General features: G+C 43.6%; 1 protein-coding gene across 2 annotated transcripts; it reads left to right on the forward strand.

Annotated features, from left to right (window-relative positions):
• The first annotated feature begins 250 nt into the window (after positions 1-250).
• Positions 251-12,316, forward strand: C8H17orf78 (chromosome 8 C17orf78 homolog). 2 transcript variants are annotated; one of them, XM_068979126.1, is made up of 7 exons: positions 251-308; positions 1,955-2,041; positions 2,804-3,049; positions 6,685-6,810; positions 8,686-8,810; positions 9,588-9,710; positions 12,242-12,316. In XM_068979126.1, exons 1-7 carry the CDS (start codon positions 251-253, stop codon positions 12,314-12,316), a joined length of 840 nt encoding a protein of 279 aa, XP_068835227.1. The 2 variants fall into 2 exon arrangements, with proteins under 2 accessions (XP_068835227.1, XP_068835229.1); XM_068979128.1 differs by lacking the exons at positions 6,685-6,810; positions 8,686-8,810; positions 12,242-12,316 and having other exon boundaries at positions 9,588-9,676.
• The last annotated feature ends 2,789 nt before the right edge of the window (positions 12,317-15,105 follow it).

Here is a 15,105-nt window from a genome sequence, read left to right on the forward strand (position 1 = left end):
TGTCCCCACCAGCAGTGAAGTCAGGTGAAGATGTTCTGAATCAATCATTAACACGCAAACTTGGTCCTCTCTCCAATAAACTCTATTCCTGGGTCCTGAGAAAATGTGGCAGATCAATTAGGGTGGAACCAGACTCGCCCAGGGTCAAACTCAGTTCTAGGGCAGTGAAAGCATTTAGAGACAAGGCTGTGAGTGGTGGTGTCAGACCAGCCACATACAGTCTCTACAAGGAGAATGTGCTCAAGCTAACATGGATACCATCTTGGTTTTCAGCCTAATCATTACATCCTATGATGCTACCAAGAAAGGTAAGTACTCTTCTAGCCGATCGTCCTGAGAAATCCTAAGAGAATCCTAGAAAGTGTTTGGGGTTCTATTCTGTCAGATAAAGATACAGGCAATACTCAGCACATGAGGCTTTCCAGTTACCCCCAGATAGCCTCTAAATAGAACATACTCAACTCAGAAAGACAGCTGTCTGTTTCATGGAAGGAAGTCTTCAGAGAATGTGATGCATTTTTCTGCTTTGTTCATGTAACTAACGTTAAAATTTCTTTCACTGAGAGCTTTCTTTGCTGGAAGGTGTTGTCACAGTTTCACTAAGACTCCCAAATTCATTACCCTTCATCAGATGTCTTCCTTTTTAAAATTATTTATGTATTCATTGGCTGCACTGGGTCTTCATTGCTGTGTGTGGGTTTTCTCTAGTTGTGGTGGCACAGGCTTCTCATTGCAGTGGCTTCTCTTGTTGCCGAGCACGGGCTCTAGAGCATGTGGGCTTCCGCACATGAGTCAGGAGTCATGGCTCACAGGCTCAAGAATGTGGGCTCAGCAGTTGTGGGGCTTAGTTGCCGCTCAGTGTGTGGAAGCTTCCTGGATCACCCTGTGTCCCCTGCTTTGGCAGGTGGATTCTTATCCACTGGACCGCCAGGGACGTCCAGATGTCTTCCTTTTCTAAAGCCTTATGTCCTAATAGATGGGGATGCTCTTGGGTGGGAAAAGCTGAGAGAAAAGGTAATGTGAGGATAGAATGGTACCACTTACAGCTTTCATGGGCTTCCCTGGTGGCTCAGATTATTAATAATCTGCCTGCAAAAGCAGAAGACTCAGGTTTGATCCCTGGGTCAGGAAGATCCTCTGGAGAAAGAAATGCCAACCCACTCCAGTATTCTTCCCTGGGAAATCCCATGGACAGAGAAGTCTGGTGGGCTATATAGTTCATGGGGTTGCAAAGACCCGGACATGACTGAAGCGACTAAACAGCAGCAGCAGCAACTGCTCTTTGATAACTGTTTATTTAAAATATGATTTTTCAAAGTGTCCTAAATGGTTCATCTCTAAAATTAGCTCATCAGCGCTAAGGCCAAGCAGCATGAGGTACAGCAGCAACAAATTTAACAAATGAAGAACCCTGTGATTTTTGTGCCAAAAAGCATAACAGTGACCTATGGTTCTATGGGAAGCTAGAGAGATACCTTGTCCAATGTTACACTTAATAAATAAACTTTCAAAAGTTGTAATATAAGAAGGTAGATGGGACAGGAAGGGGAAGTGATAATAAGCAGTGTTTGAAGGAATGGGTTGGTTCATCTTTCATTAACTTAGTTAACTCATCTTTTTTCCCCCCAAGGATAATAAACTGGTATTCAGTTTTATTTATACTTCGTTACCTCCCACTTGCATAAATCCTAAAGTTCTAGGAATTCCCTGGTGGTCCAGAGGTTAAGACTCTGAACTTTAAATGCAGGGGGACACAATTTGGTTGGGGAACCCGCATGCTGCAAAGTGCAGCAAAAAAAAAAAAAAAATATCTTAAAGTTCTTTTTGGGAAATGTCTGATCTCGCCAAGTTTTATGAGAAGAAACTGCATTCTCTTTTTATCTCCCTCTCCAGTGCCCAGAATTCCAAAGAGAAAGGACCCAGTCAAACCTTACCTTTTTTCCCCCTCTCCCAGAACTTAGGGATAGCAGCTGCCAAGTGGAACCACTGCCCGATCTCTTCCCAAAGGATGTGAGAAGCATCAGAGCTGAACTAATTCGAGGTAGGCAATGGGCCCTTCCTGAAGAATCACTTTGCCACTCCAGGACCTTTTTTACCTTCAAAAGATGCTTATCTCCCTCATTCTGAGCCCAGCTTGCAAACATTCTATTCTAAAGCTATCTATCCCTGAGAGGCTTTCTGGAAAACTTTTTTTTTTTCTTTTCTGGCCACACTGCATGCAGGATTGTCAGTTCCCCAACCAGGGATGGAAACTGTGCCCTTGTAGTGGAAGTGTGGAGTCCTGACCACTGACCCACTGGGGAGGTCCCTGAAAACCCATTTTTAAATTAACTGTTATGGAGACTTCCCTGGTGGTCCAGCGGTTAAGACTCCGTGTTTCCAATGCAGGGGGCGTGGGTTCAATCTCTGGTTGAGGAACTAAGATCGCATGTGCTTTGCCACATAAATAAATAATCAGCTGCTGTTTAAAAAGATAAACTCTTACGAACTAAGGCATAGCAACATAAATCAAAGAGATGGGATGAGGAAAGAGGACGCAGATCTCAGGCCCCTCTGTGTTAGAGAAAACAACTTAGGAGCCTCTCTCTGCACTGACTACAGCCACCACTGTCTTCAGGGGACCCGTGGTGGGAACGGGGAAAGGCAGGCTTATATATTCAGTACCGTAGACACATGGTGAGGAAGACCTGACGGAAAAAGAGGAGAAAGTACAGCAGTGGGCCGTGAATGGAAGTGGGTTGGCGGGGCGCCATCCAGATTAAGAACTGGCTTCATTTTCCTCTCTCGTTTTTCTCTTTTTCAGATGCTCAGGCCGAAGCCAAAAGGCCCATGTTCATTCAAAACCAGACCGTGGCTACCTTGCAGTGTCTTGGTTCTGGGAGCAAAGTGAAAGTTAACCTTATACATTCAGAAAAAAGGCAAAAGGTCAAGCACATTCTGAAGAGTCTGAGAGTCATGACTGTCCCCTGCAGAAACAGCACGGCCCCCGCAAGCTGTCACCTAACCCCTGCATCCAAGGTTCAGGCTGGATTCCTTGTGACAGGCAAAGGTGAGATCGGAAGTTGAGATGGAGGTAGGCACTCACTTTTAACTGACATCCTTGGAGGCAGGTGGAGCTTGAAAGTGAAAGTGTTAAGTCACTCGGTTGTGTCTGACTCTTTGTGACCCATGGGCTATAGCTGCCAGGTTCCTCTGTCCATGGAATTCTGCAGGCAAGAACGCTGGACTGGGTTGCCATTTTCTTCTCCAAGGGATCTTCCCAACCCAGGGACTGAACCTGGGTCTCCTTTGTTGCAGATTCTTTACCATCTGAGCCACCAGAGAAGCCCCCTAAGTGGAGCTAAAGCCTCAAGGACATGGATTAGCCTCTTCTTTAGGCAAATCTACGTTAATCTTTTACATGTAATTTTAGGGCATGGATTAAGCTCTTTGGCATTTGATTCGTATTAAATGATTCCCGCCGTCTGTTCACCCCATGTAACACTGTGGGATACAAGAGAAGTGACATCAAACAAGTGTTTATTCTGATATTATCACCTTTGACAAATTACTTAATTTCTCCAGTGTTCAGTTTCCATAGCTACAAATGAGAGATTTGACTAGATGGTCTAATTTCTAGGTATGTAAGTCCCACAGCAATATGCAAGGCCTCTTAAATAGCCTTTTCAAGCTGTTAATATTATTGCAGAATAATCTCTAAGATTTCCATTTAAATATAATGTACCTAATGCTTCCTATTTAAAACAAATTATTTTGTAATAAAGGAAAGCGTCATCTCCTAAGTTATCCATTTCATCAATTTGGATTTTTACAGAGCTTCTTTAGAAGTGAGGGAATTCTTGCTCCAATATCCTTAACCAAAGAAAAGCTAATGTTGCGATTCCATCAGCGCTGCGAATGGAGTGTTTTGTGTTTACAAACATGCTCCACCTTAATACCCAGTTACCTAGCAGAGGAGGCCTGAAAGAGAGGAGATGCCAACAGGGATGACATTAACTTAGCACTCTGTTTGTGTGTTTATTTTTGGCTGCGCTGTTTTTTTGTTGCTGCTTGCCGTCTTTCTCTAGTTGCAGTGAGCGGGGGCTGCTCTCCCACTGCTGTGTGTGGGCTTCTCATTACAGCACCTTCTTCTGTTGCGGCACAGGGTCTAGAGTGCAGGCTCAGTAGTTGCGGTGCAAGGGGTTAGTTACACCCTGCGGCCTGTGGAATCTTCCCGGACCAAGGATTGAATCCTTGTCCCCTTCGTTGGAAGGTGGATTCTTAACCACTGGGCCGCTAGGGATAGGGAAGTCCTGGACATTAATTCACAAGCTGGGAATAACTGGAAATACACTGACCAATGAAGCTGATTAAGTACGTTTTGAAACAGTGTCTCCCAGGAGGTAGAAGAAAAGCCACACTGAAATGCCATGATCCCTGTGGCTAGTGGGCACAGTTCTTCTATGTAGAGAGAGGATCTCTAGGTTTTGCCTCCTCTCTCTGTTTTTAAATGTTGTTTGTTTATTTATTTATGTTTTGGCCACACTACACTGCTTGTGGGATTGTAGTTCCCTGACCTGGGATTGAACCCTGGGCCCTCAGCAATGAAAGCGCACAACCCTAGTCACTGGACAGCCAGGGAATTCCCCTTTCCTCCTCTTTCAATCATAACATCACTCAGTTTGAAAGGTATTTTTCACACCTGCTTTCTCGTTTTTGTTACCTATCTTCACATCACTCCTGTGACATAGACCAGGAATTATTTTTGCTATAACCATCCCGCAGATAAGGAAACGAAAACTCAGAGAACTTGTTACTTGTCCAAAGTGAGATTTATTTACCTTCATCTCATTTGACCCGGAAACACATCTGTTATCACTTTACAGAACTGACTGCCACTATGATGGAAAAAAATTCTATGCAATTCTCTCGTTTTGCCTTTTGAGCCTGTTGGCTCTTTGTCTCTGCTTATCTTTGCCAACAGTCTTCCTGATTAAATAATAATAGGACTAATTCCCCTGCAATTCATGTACAGTACCTGGTACTGTACCCACTGGTCTCTGAAGTAAAGAACTGTCATTTTCACATCGACTCAAAACCTGGGAGAGTAGTTCAGAAAAGTCAACTAAGATGTACAGACCTTAATTTCATAGGCAATGACAGGAGACCATTAAAAATAGAACAGGAACCACTGTCTGGATTGGGTTAGATCAATTCTGGAGGCATGTGAAGGTGGCTCCAGCCCACAGCCAGCACCCATCCGCATTCTGTCTTTTCCACGGCTGTCTGAGTCACTGCCATTTCTCACTTGGATTCTGCAAAAGCCTCTCAGCAGATTGCTCTGCCTCTATCAGGTGCCTCTCTACTGTCCATTTCCAACTCAGCAGCCCACTGATTCTTTAAAACCAAAGCCATCCATCTGGTCACTTCTCTGCAGAAAGACTTGCAATGGATCACCATTCCAAGCAGAATGAAAACTGAAGTCCTCAAGCTGGCCTGCAAGGTCCAGTGATGGGAATCCATTTGCTTCAGAAGCTCCTTCATCCCCTACGACTGTCACCGTGCTCATTCCACTCCAGTCTCACAGGCTTACGCGCTCTTCCTCTAAAACAGGACACATTCTGGCCTGGGCTGTTTCCTCTGCCCAAGTTTCCTGGCATCTGTGTGGCTAGTCCTCTCACCTCCTTCACATCTTTGTTCAGTCCTCATCTTCTCAATGAAACTCCTGTAGGTTGCCCAACCACTGCCCACCTGCACCCCCCCCATGCTGCGCTCCACTTTGTTTCTTTCCAGAGCACACATCCCCTTCTAACCAACAACAGAGAACTCGCTATACTTACTGTCCTCTGCTTTGCCATGTCCTCCCTTGGCCCTCCGTCCCCTTTGCTAGCTCCCATGCTGGAGTGTGTTCAGCTGCTATGTCCACAGTATGGAAGCAGACCCTGGCACAGCTAGATCTTTATTTGTTTAATGGTTATTGATTTGGCTGTACCAGGTCTTAGTTCCAGCACTCAAGATCTTCATCACATCATGGCGCCTGGACTCTCGTCGCACCCGAATGGGCTTAGTGGCTGTGCAGCACGTGGGATCTTAGTTTCCCAACCAGGGATCAAACCCACATCCCCCTGTATTGCAAGATGGATTCTGAACCATTGGACCACCAGGGAAGTCTCTAGATCTTCATTTTTAAATATATGCTAAAAGAATGAAGTTGAGGGGTGCGTGAAGCTGAGTGGTCTCCCCTTCTTCCAGTTCCTCCTCTTTCTCCGATTCTCTGTCAAAGTCATTGACTTAGACTTCACTCACTAGACAGACCTGCCACAAACTATACTACTTCAGTTCTTCCTTGGACTTTGAAGCCATCTTTTTTAAAGAAGGGACTTTCAACAGTGCTATACCTTCCCATCCTTATTATTATTATGGCTGTATGAGTGATAAGCCAAGAAAACATGGTCCACTCCTTCATTCTGATCCTACATTATAGGATAAAAGCATCAGGGGACTTAATCCATACCTCTTATTACTATATCCTCACTCATTCTTTCATGTTATCAAGGCCCACGCCTTAAACCTATGGATGGATCAACAGAGGCACAGTTAGAAGTTTTATATCAGCCGGGTAAACTCAGGGTTTTGTCAGGTGAAACCAAAGGCAGGATAAAGGTTTCTCAGTTGTCCCTTCATTGTTTCTTTCTTGTTTTACAGCTTTTTTACCAGGGGTCTGTCAATGTAAGGTCTATCCAGTGATGGGGGCTTCATCAGAGACTTATCCCTCCACTACTACCTCCAAAACTCCTGGGAAAAAAAGAGAGAAAACTACAAAGATTGATGGTTTTTCTAGTCCTCTGAATCAAGGTACAGAATGTGTAGAGGTGAGACAAGAACAGACAGAAAAATTCTCAGCCCCAGCACTAGCCTGGGTCTCCTAGAATTTTCCTGGAAGTAGAGAAGCTACATACAGTTTGCATGAGAACATCACTCCATTTCTTATGGAAAAAAAAAAAAATCAGCTTCTCTGTAAAGAAGGTCCCAGAAATGTCTGTAGTTTGATACTTTTAATAATCCTTCACCTCCACACAAGTGAGCTCACCTTGTTGCCAGATTTGGTGACAACATCCAGGGTTTTGGTGTGGTGGGGTAAGATCCAACGTGTGAACAGAGACAATGTTTAAACTCTAATCAATCATTACAGTGATGACAACAACTAAGAAGCATGTTTTTATCTGCGTTGTTTTAACCAATAGCCCTCCCTAAATTGGCCAGGACTCAAATTCTGTAGGATTCCAGCTGGGTTACTTCCCAGTTCCAACAGGAGAAATGTAAATATGAGATTAATAATAACAAGATGCTTATGAGCCATTTGGCCCCAAATTTGGCTTATGACCCCAAAACGATGGCAATTTACTGAAAGTCACTCAGTCGCGTCCCAATCTTTGTGACCCCATGGACTATACAGTCCATGGAATTCTCTAGGCCAGAATACTGGAGTAGGTAGCCTATCCCTTCTCCAGGGGATCTTCCCAACCCAGGAACAGCACTGGGGTCTCCTGCATTGCAACTTGGGTCTCTTTACCAACTGAGCTATCAGGGAAGCCCCCTATTCCTACTATGCCCCACTAAATTGAAAGGAACATAGAAAAGTTGATTTGCTAATCCCATGTGGTATGTGTGTTAGGGTACAAGGGCAGAGATCCTGAGAGGGCTGCTAGAGACAGACTCCCTTGTGTAGCTTTGCTTCCCAGGAAAGCAGTGCAAGAATCAATCCTCCCAGCAAGCCCACTACTGGGCACATACCGTGATAAACCATAATTCAAAAAGACACAGGTACCTCAGTGTTCATAGCTGCACTATTTACAATAGCTAGGGCATGGAAGCAACCTAGATGTCCCTCAACGGATGAATGAAAATAAAGAAGTTGTAGTATATATATACAATGGAATATTACTCAGCCGTAAAAAGGAAGGAAGTAGAGTCAGTTGTAGTGAGGCGGATGAATCTAGACCTGTTACACAGAGTGGAGCAAGTCAGAAAGAGAAAAACAAATGTCGTATATTAATGCAAATATTATGGAATCTAGAAAAAGGGTACTGATGAACCTGTTTGCAGGGCAGGAATAGAGACACAGAATGGACTTGTGGACACAGCAGAGGAAGGAGAGGGGGGGATGAACTAGGGGCGTAGCATTGACATATATACATTACCATGTATAAAACTGAAACCTAGCGGGAAGCTGCCGTATAACACAGCGAGCTCAGCCTGGTGCTCTGTGATGACCTAGAGAGGTGGGGTGAGGGGGGTGGGAGGGAGGTAAAAGAGGGTGGGGATGTGTGTGTGTGTGTGTGTGTGTGTGTGTGTGTGTGTATAGCTGATTCATGTTGTTGCACAGCAGAACCCAACACAACATTTGTAAAGCAATTATCTTTCAACTGAAAAACTTAAAAAAGAATCAGTCCTACTTGATCATGGAAAAATTCCAAATCCTAGTAAAGGTGACTCTGGGAAGACACTGCAAAGGAGGTGAGGGCAGAGGCGATGATGCCTACCCCACTCCTGACTCTGAGTCTGAACTGGAAATTCAGTTTCTGCCTCTGAATCAGGCGGGGCCCTCTTGGTCTCGTGAACCAGGAGTCCTGCAAGTCAAAGGGTCAATGTCTTCCCTCTCTTCAGTTCTCACTTCTCCCTGTCCACTCCTCTCTGTCCTCTTAGACACAGATGAGAACCTAGAGAAGAGGAAGAAATGGAGCATCGTGGTCAAGGTTCTGATTGCAGTCACCTTGTTTGGCAGTGGAATCGCCATTACCGTGTTCGTCATTTTTGAAGTCCCGTGCCCTGTGAGTTTGCTGATGTACTGGGTCCTTGGACTTGATCTATACAGACCTCCTTCTGTCCCGGAGGCAGGCGGGCATAATGAGAAAAGCACAGACTCTGGAGTGTGGACATAGCTGCCACTCAACACTCACCAGCTGAGTGGCTTAGAGAAAGCTGTTTACCTTCTCCAACAACCTCAGTTGCCTCATCTTTAAAATGGGACTAACGATATTTGCCTCTTATGGTGGTTAAGAAGCTTCAGTGAGATTCTGGGAGAAGGGTTTCTGGCATATAGGTTGCTGTTTAGCCACTAACTCGTGTCTGACTTTTGCAACCCTATGGACTGTAGCCCACCAGGCTCCTCTGTCCATGGAATTCTCCAGGCAAGAATACTGGAGCGGCTTGTCTTGTCCTTCTCCAGGGGATCTTCCCACCCAGGGACTGAACCTGAGTCTCCTGCTTGGCAGGCGGATTCTTTACCTGAGCTACCTGGGAAGCCCCCTGGGATATAGGAGGTGCTTACTAAATCCGAGTTCCTTTCCTCTGCGGTACTTGGACATTCTCTAGAGAGGATACAGCCAATAGGAATGAATATTTGCTTTTCTTTAGAAGGGGTGATTGTTGGTAATTCTCTGGTGGTCTAATGGTTAGGACTCTGCACTTTCACGGCCAGGGGCTGGATTTGATCCTTGGTCGAAAGAGAGAGACGATTTTCTTCAAATCGTCTGACGTGAGGTTTGGAAGATAATTAGATGCATACCAGCCACCTGAAGTTAATGCCAGTCATTTTTCCCCTTCAGAGTCGATGTCAACGAGTCAGAGAGCTATGCCAGTGCCAGCGGTTGTGGAGAAGGACAAGGAAGGAAGACCAGCAACCTGGGACAGCTGAACCCCAGCCTGACACTCAGCCCAAAGAGGAAAGTGTTTTCTGTACGGCTACTGTCATTCGCCTGGAGAAAATGGGGTTCATGTATAAATTCTAGGAGACAGGGAGCTGCTTTAGTTGTGAAGCAAATGTGGGTAATTCTTTATGTGTCAGGAAATGGGCAGGTACAATACTGCTATAATGCAATAGAGTATTTATTGAAAAGACCTACTTCTGGGGATCAGATATAATGAATCAGGGTGGCTAGAGTGGGGCCAGGAATCTTATGATAGACTTTTTAGTAGAGGTAGATTTACTGTGAAGTTAATGACGCTTAAATTCAGGATCCATAGGACCTGCACACAGGCCTTTGTATCCAATTTTGTACTTTGTATATTTGCGCTCTTTTTATTTAAAAAAAAAAGGTCCCTGACATTGTAAGAGCTACAGAGCCCCCAATTTATGTCTCCAAAGGCTGGATGCAAATTCTGAATATAAGAAATTGATGGGTGCCCTCTCTACATCTACAAAAACACACTGAAGCAAAGAGATGAGGTCTCTAATACTTTTTACATTAAAGAAGGTGGCTGTTTTTGTAGAATTATAGCACTGAGAACGAGTCTCAAAGATTATCTAGTCCAGGATGGGACACATGCTACCACTCTTTTAATTCCATGTTAACTGAAAATATCAATAATCAAGGGACCTCCCTGGTGGCCCCGTGGTTGGGATTCCGAGCTTCCAATTTGGGGAGGGGCATGAGTTCGATCACTGGTCAAGGAACTAAGACCCAACATAACACGCAGCACAGCCAAAAAATAAATAAAATAACAATAACAATAATAAAATAATTTTAAAAGAAATACTTAAAAAATCATAATCTACCAGAGTACAATTAGAAGAGGAATATGTTCCAGAAGTCTAATGCACAGCACTGTGATTCCAGTCCCAATATTGTATCACATACTTCAAAACTGCTAACAAACTAGACCTTACACATTCCCACCACAAAAAAGAAATGATAATTACACGATGTAATGGAGTGTGAGCTAAAGCTACTGTGGTAGTCACGCTGCCATTTATCAATGCATCAAATCAAAACGTTGCACACCTTAAAGGTACACAACGTTACATGAAAATTATATCTCAATTTTAAAAAATCAAGCGTGGCACTCTTTCCACCCAGGCATGGCATCAGAATCTTTCTTTCACAGTACTTTAGGTAACGAATGATGACATATTTGTCATTTTTACCATTTTCTATAATCCTATTTCTGCTAATATTAGATGATGTGCCCTTGGAATTAGTATAATTCTATAGTTTGGTGTATTTTTAGTTCTATAATCCCATCTACATTATTATTTCTACTGAACATTGAAAGAAACAGCCTGAAGAAGACTAAAAAGTCTAGTCCAGAGTTAAAAGTAACCATGTAACAGCAACTCTGATTGAGTTTCCGCGATGAACAAAATAAACTTATTAAATGATGAATGAATTAATTTAAAAAAAGCAATTTTTTACACACTGCCTCATTTGAACCTCATCAAAGTCCTGAGAGGTAGCTAGGATGGGTATCTACATCTTATTGATACTTAAACTAATGCTCAGAGAAGTTATGTGACTTTCCCATGGTCACACAGCTATGAGAAACAGAACTAAAATTAATTCCTGTACTCAATTTATTAGCTTATTCACCTCTTCCACAAAGTTTTACTAAAAAGCCTCTATGTGCCAAGTTCCCTCTGTTCAAGAGGGTTACAGTCTATGTTCTATGACAGTTAAGAATTTAGAAAATACATACAAAATCAGACGGGGAATGGATCGGGTATAATGAGACTGTGATGGGATTAGTAAAAAATATTTGGTCCGTGGACTTCCCTGGTGGTCTAGTGGTAAAGAATCCACCTGCCAGTGCAGGGGCACAGGTTCAATCCTTGGTCCAGGAAATTTCCACTTGCCACGGGGCAACTAAACCTGTGCACAGCTACTGAGCCCGTGCTCTAGGACCCGTGCTCCACAACAAGAGAAGCCTGTGCATGGCAGCTAGGAAAAGTCCGTGCACAGCAATGAAGACCCAGTGCAGCCAAAAATGAATCTGAAAACAAATTAAATAATAAAAATAAATAGCTTTAATTATGAAAAAATAAATATCTGGGTCTCCATTGCCCCAGATCTCTGTAGCGGTGGTTAGGCATTTTGACTCAGGTCTCTGCCCCTTCTCAAACACAGTGAGATTGTTCAGACTGGATTCCAGGAATGAAGTAGAATTCCTGTGCATCTGGGATTCAAAATAGCTGCACATCCAGGGTCCTTTCCACTCAAGGCAAATAGATCAAGCAAAGGGTGGCTGGGCTATTTGCTAGGAGGTTATAGGTTCCAACAAACTAGCTCCTCATACATAAGTTCACCTTGCTGATACTTTCTCAGTGCAAGCACAATAACTTTTCCTAAGATTAATGGGGAACAAAGAGGCAAAATCATGTGTCCTTGGAATTTTATGGGGTTCTGTACTAAGCCATCTCTTTATTGGTCCATAAAGAAATACCTATTTGTGTCCTTTATTTTTCATATTTGCTTTCAATCCACAGGTTGGACAAGATGCTCCCAATTCAAGTCCCAAGAAAGCTGTAGAGATCACCGTGGTCCACCAGACATACTTCTGAAAAGTTCTGCTCTGACTACCACATTGGAAGAAGGATAGCACACTGTCTTCTCCCTACTATTAATCAATATGGGCAGATTCTTGCCAATTTTACCCTCGTATCTTCAGCAGGAACATTACGATCAGACAGTAATGCCAGGTCAGTGAGGAGAAAGCCTGGACTTATAGTCAGAGTTACTCTAATATCTTTACTACTGACTCAGCCACAAGCCTTTGAAATTCACTTGGAACTCAAACGAAAAATGGATATTTTTTTCATCTCATCAAATGAAAACAAAGGTCTTCCCTCTAAGTGTTACATGAATGGACACATCACTCTCTTTGACAAAAGGTTTAAACACAGTCTCCGAGGAACTGAGCAAAGCAGCCCTCCGTATGGCACACTGACTCTTAGCTGACCTCTTGCACTGGCTCTCAGCCAGCTGAGGGTGGGGCTCCTGTTTTCCCGCTGGCATTCACCAGGCTTTAAACCTCTGCCCCAGCTCTCCACACACTGGGGAAGAGAAAATGACCCTGAGCATTCCAAAGGGCCTCCTTGTGACTCATCCCCAAGGGTATACAAAGGACCCAGACAAGATCTCTTGATAATGCAGAATTCCTGACGTGGAATTATACTCTACCATCACGGTGAGCTGCAGACATTCACAAGCAATCCAGAGCAACACAATTATGGTGTTCTTTCTCACAGAGGCATGGCTCAGAGTCAAGCCTGACCTCACTCAGAGTTTAGTGAGAAAGTGAAAAGGCTGATTTAAAAAAAAAAGAAAAACTTAATGCAACATTTATTGTATTTCTTACCTGTTGTATCTTCCTTTCCCTTACTTCAGCTAAGAGATAGTCCAAGAAAGGCTCAGTTTATATGGAACTTCCCTGGTGGTCCAGTGGTTAGGAATCCACCTTCCAATGCAGGGGATGCCGGTTCGATTCTTGGTTGAGGAACTAAGATTCCACGTGCCTCGGGGCAACTAAGCCTGAGTCCCAAAACCAGAGAGCCCGCTACACCGCAACTACTGAGCCTGAGCTCTGGAGCCCATGAGCCACAACTTGAGACAAGCTGTGTGCCGTGCCAAAGGGCATGTGTGCCTCAATGTAGCCAAGATAAAAAGGCTCAGTGTACAGAATTTACTATGAAATTAGATTTTCACTTATACATTGTAATTTAATTATTCATGAAACTCACAACTGTGGGTTACAGTGCATATGAGTTTTGACAATGAAAATGCAACATAAACAATCTATTTTGTATGGCAAAGAATTTATTTACTTTACCATTAAAAACTGTTTTATTCAAGAGATTTTTCTGGAAAACTGTCACCTAACATATCGATACTTTCAATGTTAAGACAACTGTGTATTACCTAACAATGAATTTTTGCAAAGACTAATCTTACAAATTCAAAATTACAAAACTCAAACTCGTGCTCTAAAAACTGCATTTTGGGAAATGCTTTTTTTATGATGGAATGAGACAGCTGACCTTAAAACAGAGTTTAGGTGAAAAGAGGACTGGCAGAAGAGATAAGAAGAGTGTTGTCCTGCTTCTTTTCCTTTTTTTTTTCCTTTTATTTTACCATTTTTTAAATGACTTTTTGAGTTTTATTTTTTGGCTACACTGTGCAGTGTGTGGGATCTTAGTTCCCCAACCAGAGATTGAACCCGTGCACCCAGCAGTGGAAGCATGGAGTCAACCACGGGACCACCAGGGAGGTCCCCTACTATTTGTTTTTCTGTCCTGCTTCTTTTCAAGAGTCTGAAACCATTCCATTTCATTTTGGTGAAATGTACCTGCACCTAAGTAAACTGTGTGATAAAGTTTTATTAAAGTATAAAGGAGATAGAGAAAGCTTCTGACATAGACATCAGAAGGGGGTAGAAAGACGCTTGCTAGTGTTAGCAATGGAGTTATATACTCTCCGATGAATTCAAACAATGTCTGGAAGTTGTAAATTCCTGGTGGCTCAGATGGTAAAGCATCTGCCTGCAATGTGGGAGACCTGGGTTTGATCCCTGGGTCTGGAAGATCCCCTGGAGGAGGAAATGGCAACCCACTCCAGCACTCTTACCTGGAAAATTCCATGGACAGAGGAGCCTGATAGTCTCCAGTCCATGGGGTTGCAAAGAGTCAGACATGACTGAGCTACTTTACTTTCACTTTCACTCCCATAATTTACATTTTAAGATAACAGAATTAGCCAGAAGGTTTAATCCAGAGACTGTCCTCAGGCAGGATACATTATTGTTATATAATCCTAAGGAATGTAGAGGGAAAAAAAAGTTTGTGCTTTCTTCCTCCTTGAGAATTCCAGACCCCTCTCTTCTTGGGGACCCCTAGACTTATCAACCTGCCTAGGAAATGACTCTCTCAATCTGATACTCAAGCTGAGCCTTGAAGAGATGGAACCAAGCATAGAAGATGCTAGTTTTCAAGGAAGCCCTAGAGATCCTGTGCTTGTGTGCTCAGTCATGTCTGATTCTTTGTGACCCTTTGGATTGTAGCCCGCCAGGCTCCTCTGTCCATAGGGATTCTCCAGGCACGAATTCTGGAGCGAAAAATAAAAAAAGAATACTGGAAGAAATACATTTTCTCCTCCAGAGGATCTTCCCAACCCAGGGTTGAACCCACACTGCCCCGTGTCTCCAGCACTGCAGGCAGATTATTTACCACTGAGCCATCGGGGGAAGCCCAGAGATCCTGCGGGTGCCCTAACGTTCCATAGAGCATTCTCTGAAAATACGCTGGGTGGAGAGGATGGGGCACAGGGGCTGGCCCTGGAATAGAGGAGCATTGCT

Source organism: Capricornis sumatraensis, chromosome 8, assembly GCF_032405125.1.
Source record: "Capricornis sumatraensis isolate serow.1 chromosome 8, serow.2, whole genome shotgun sequence".
NCBI lineage: Eukaryota > Metazoa > Chordata > Mammalia > Artiodactyla > Bovidae > Capricornis > Capricornis sumatraensis.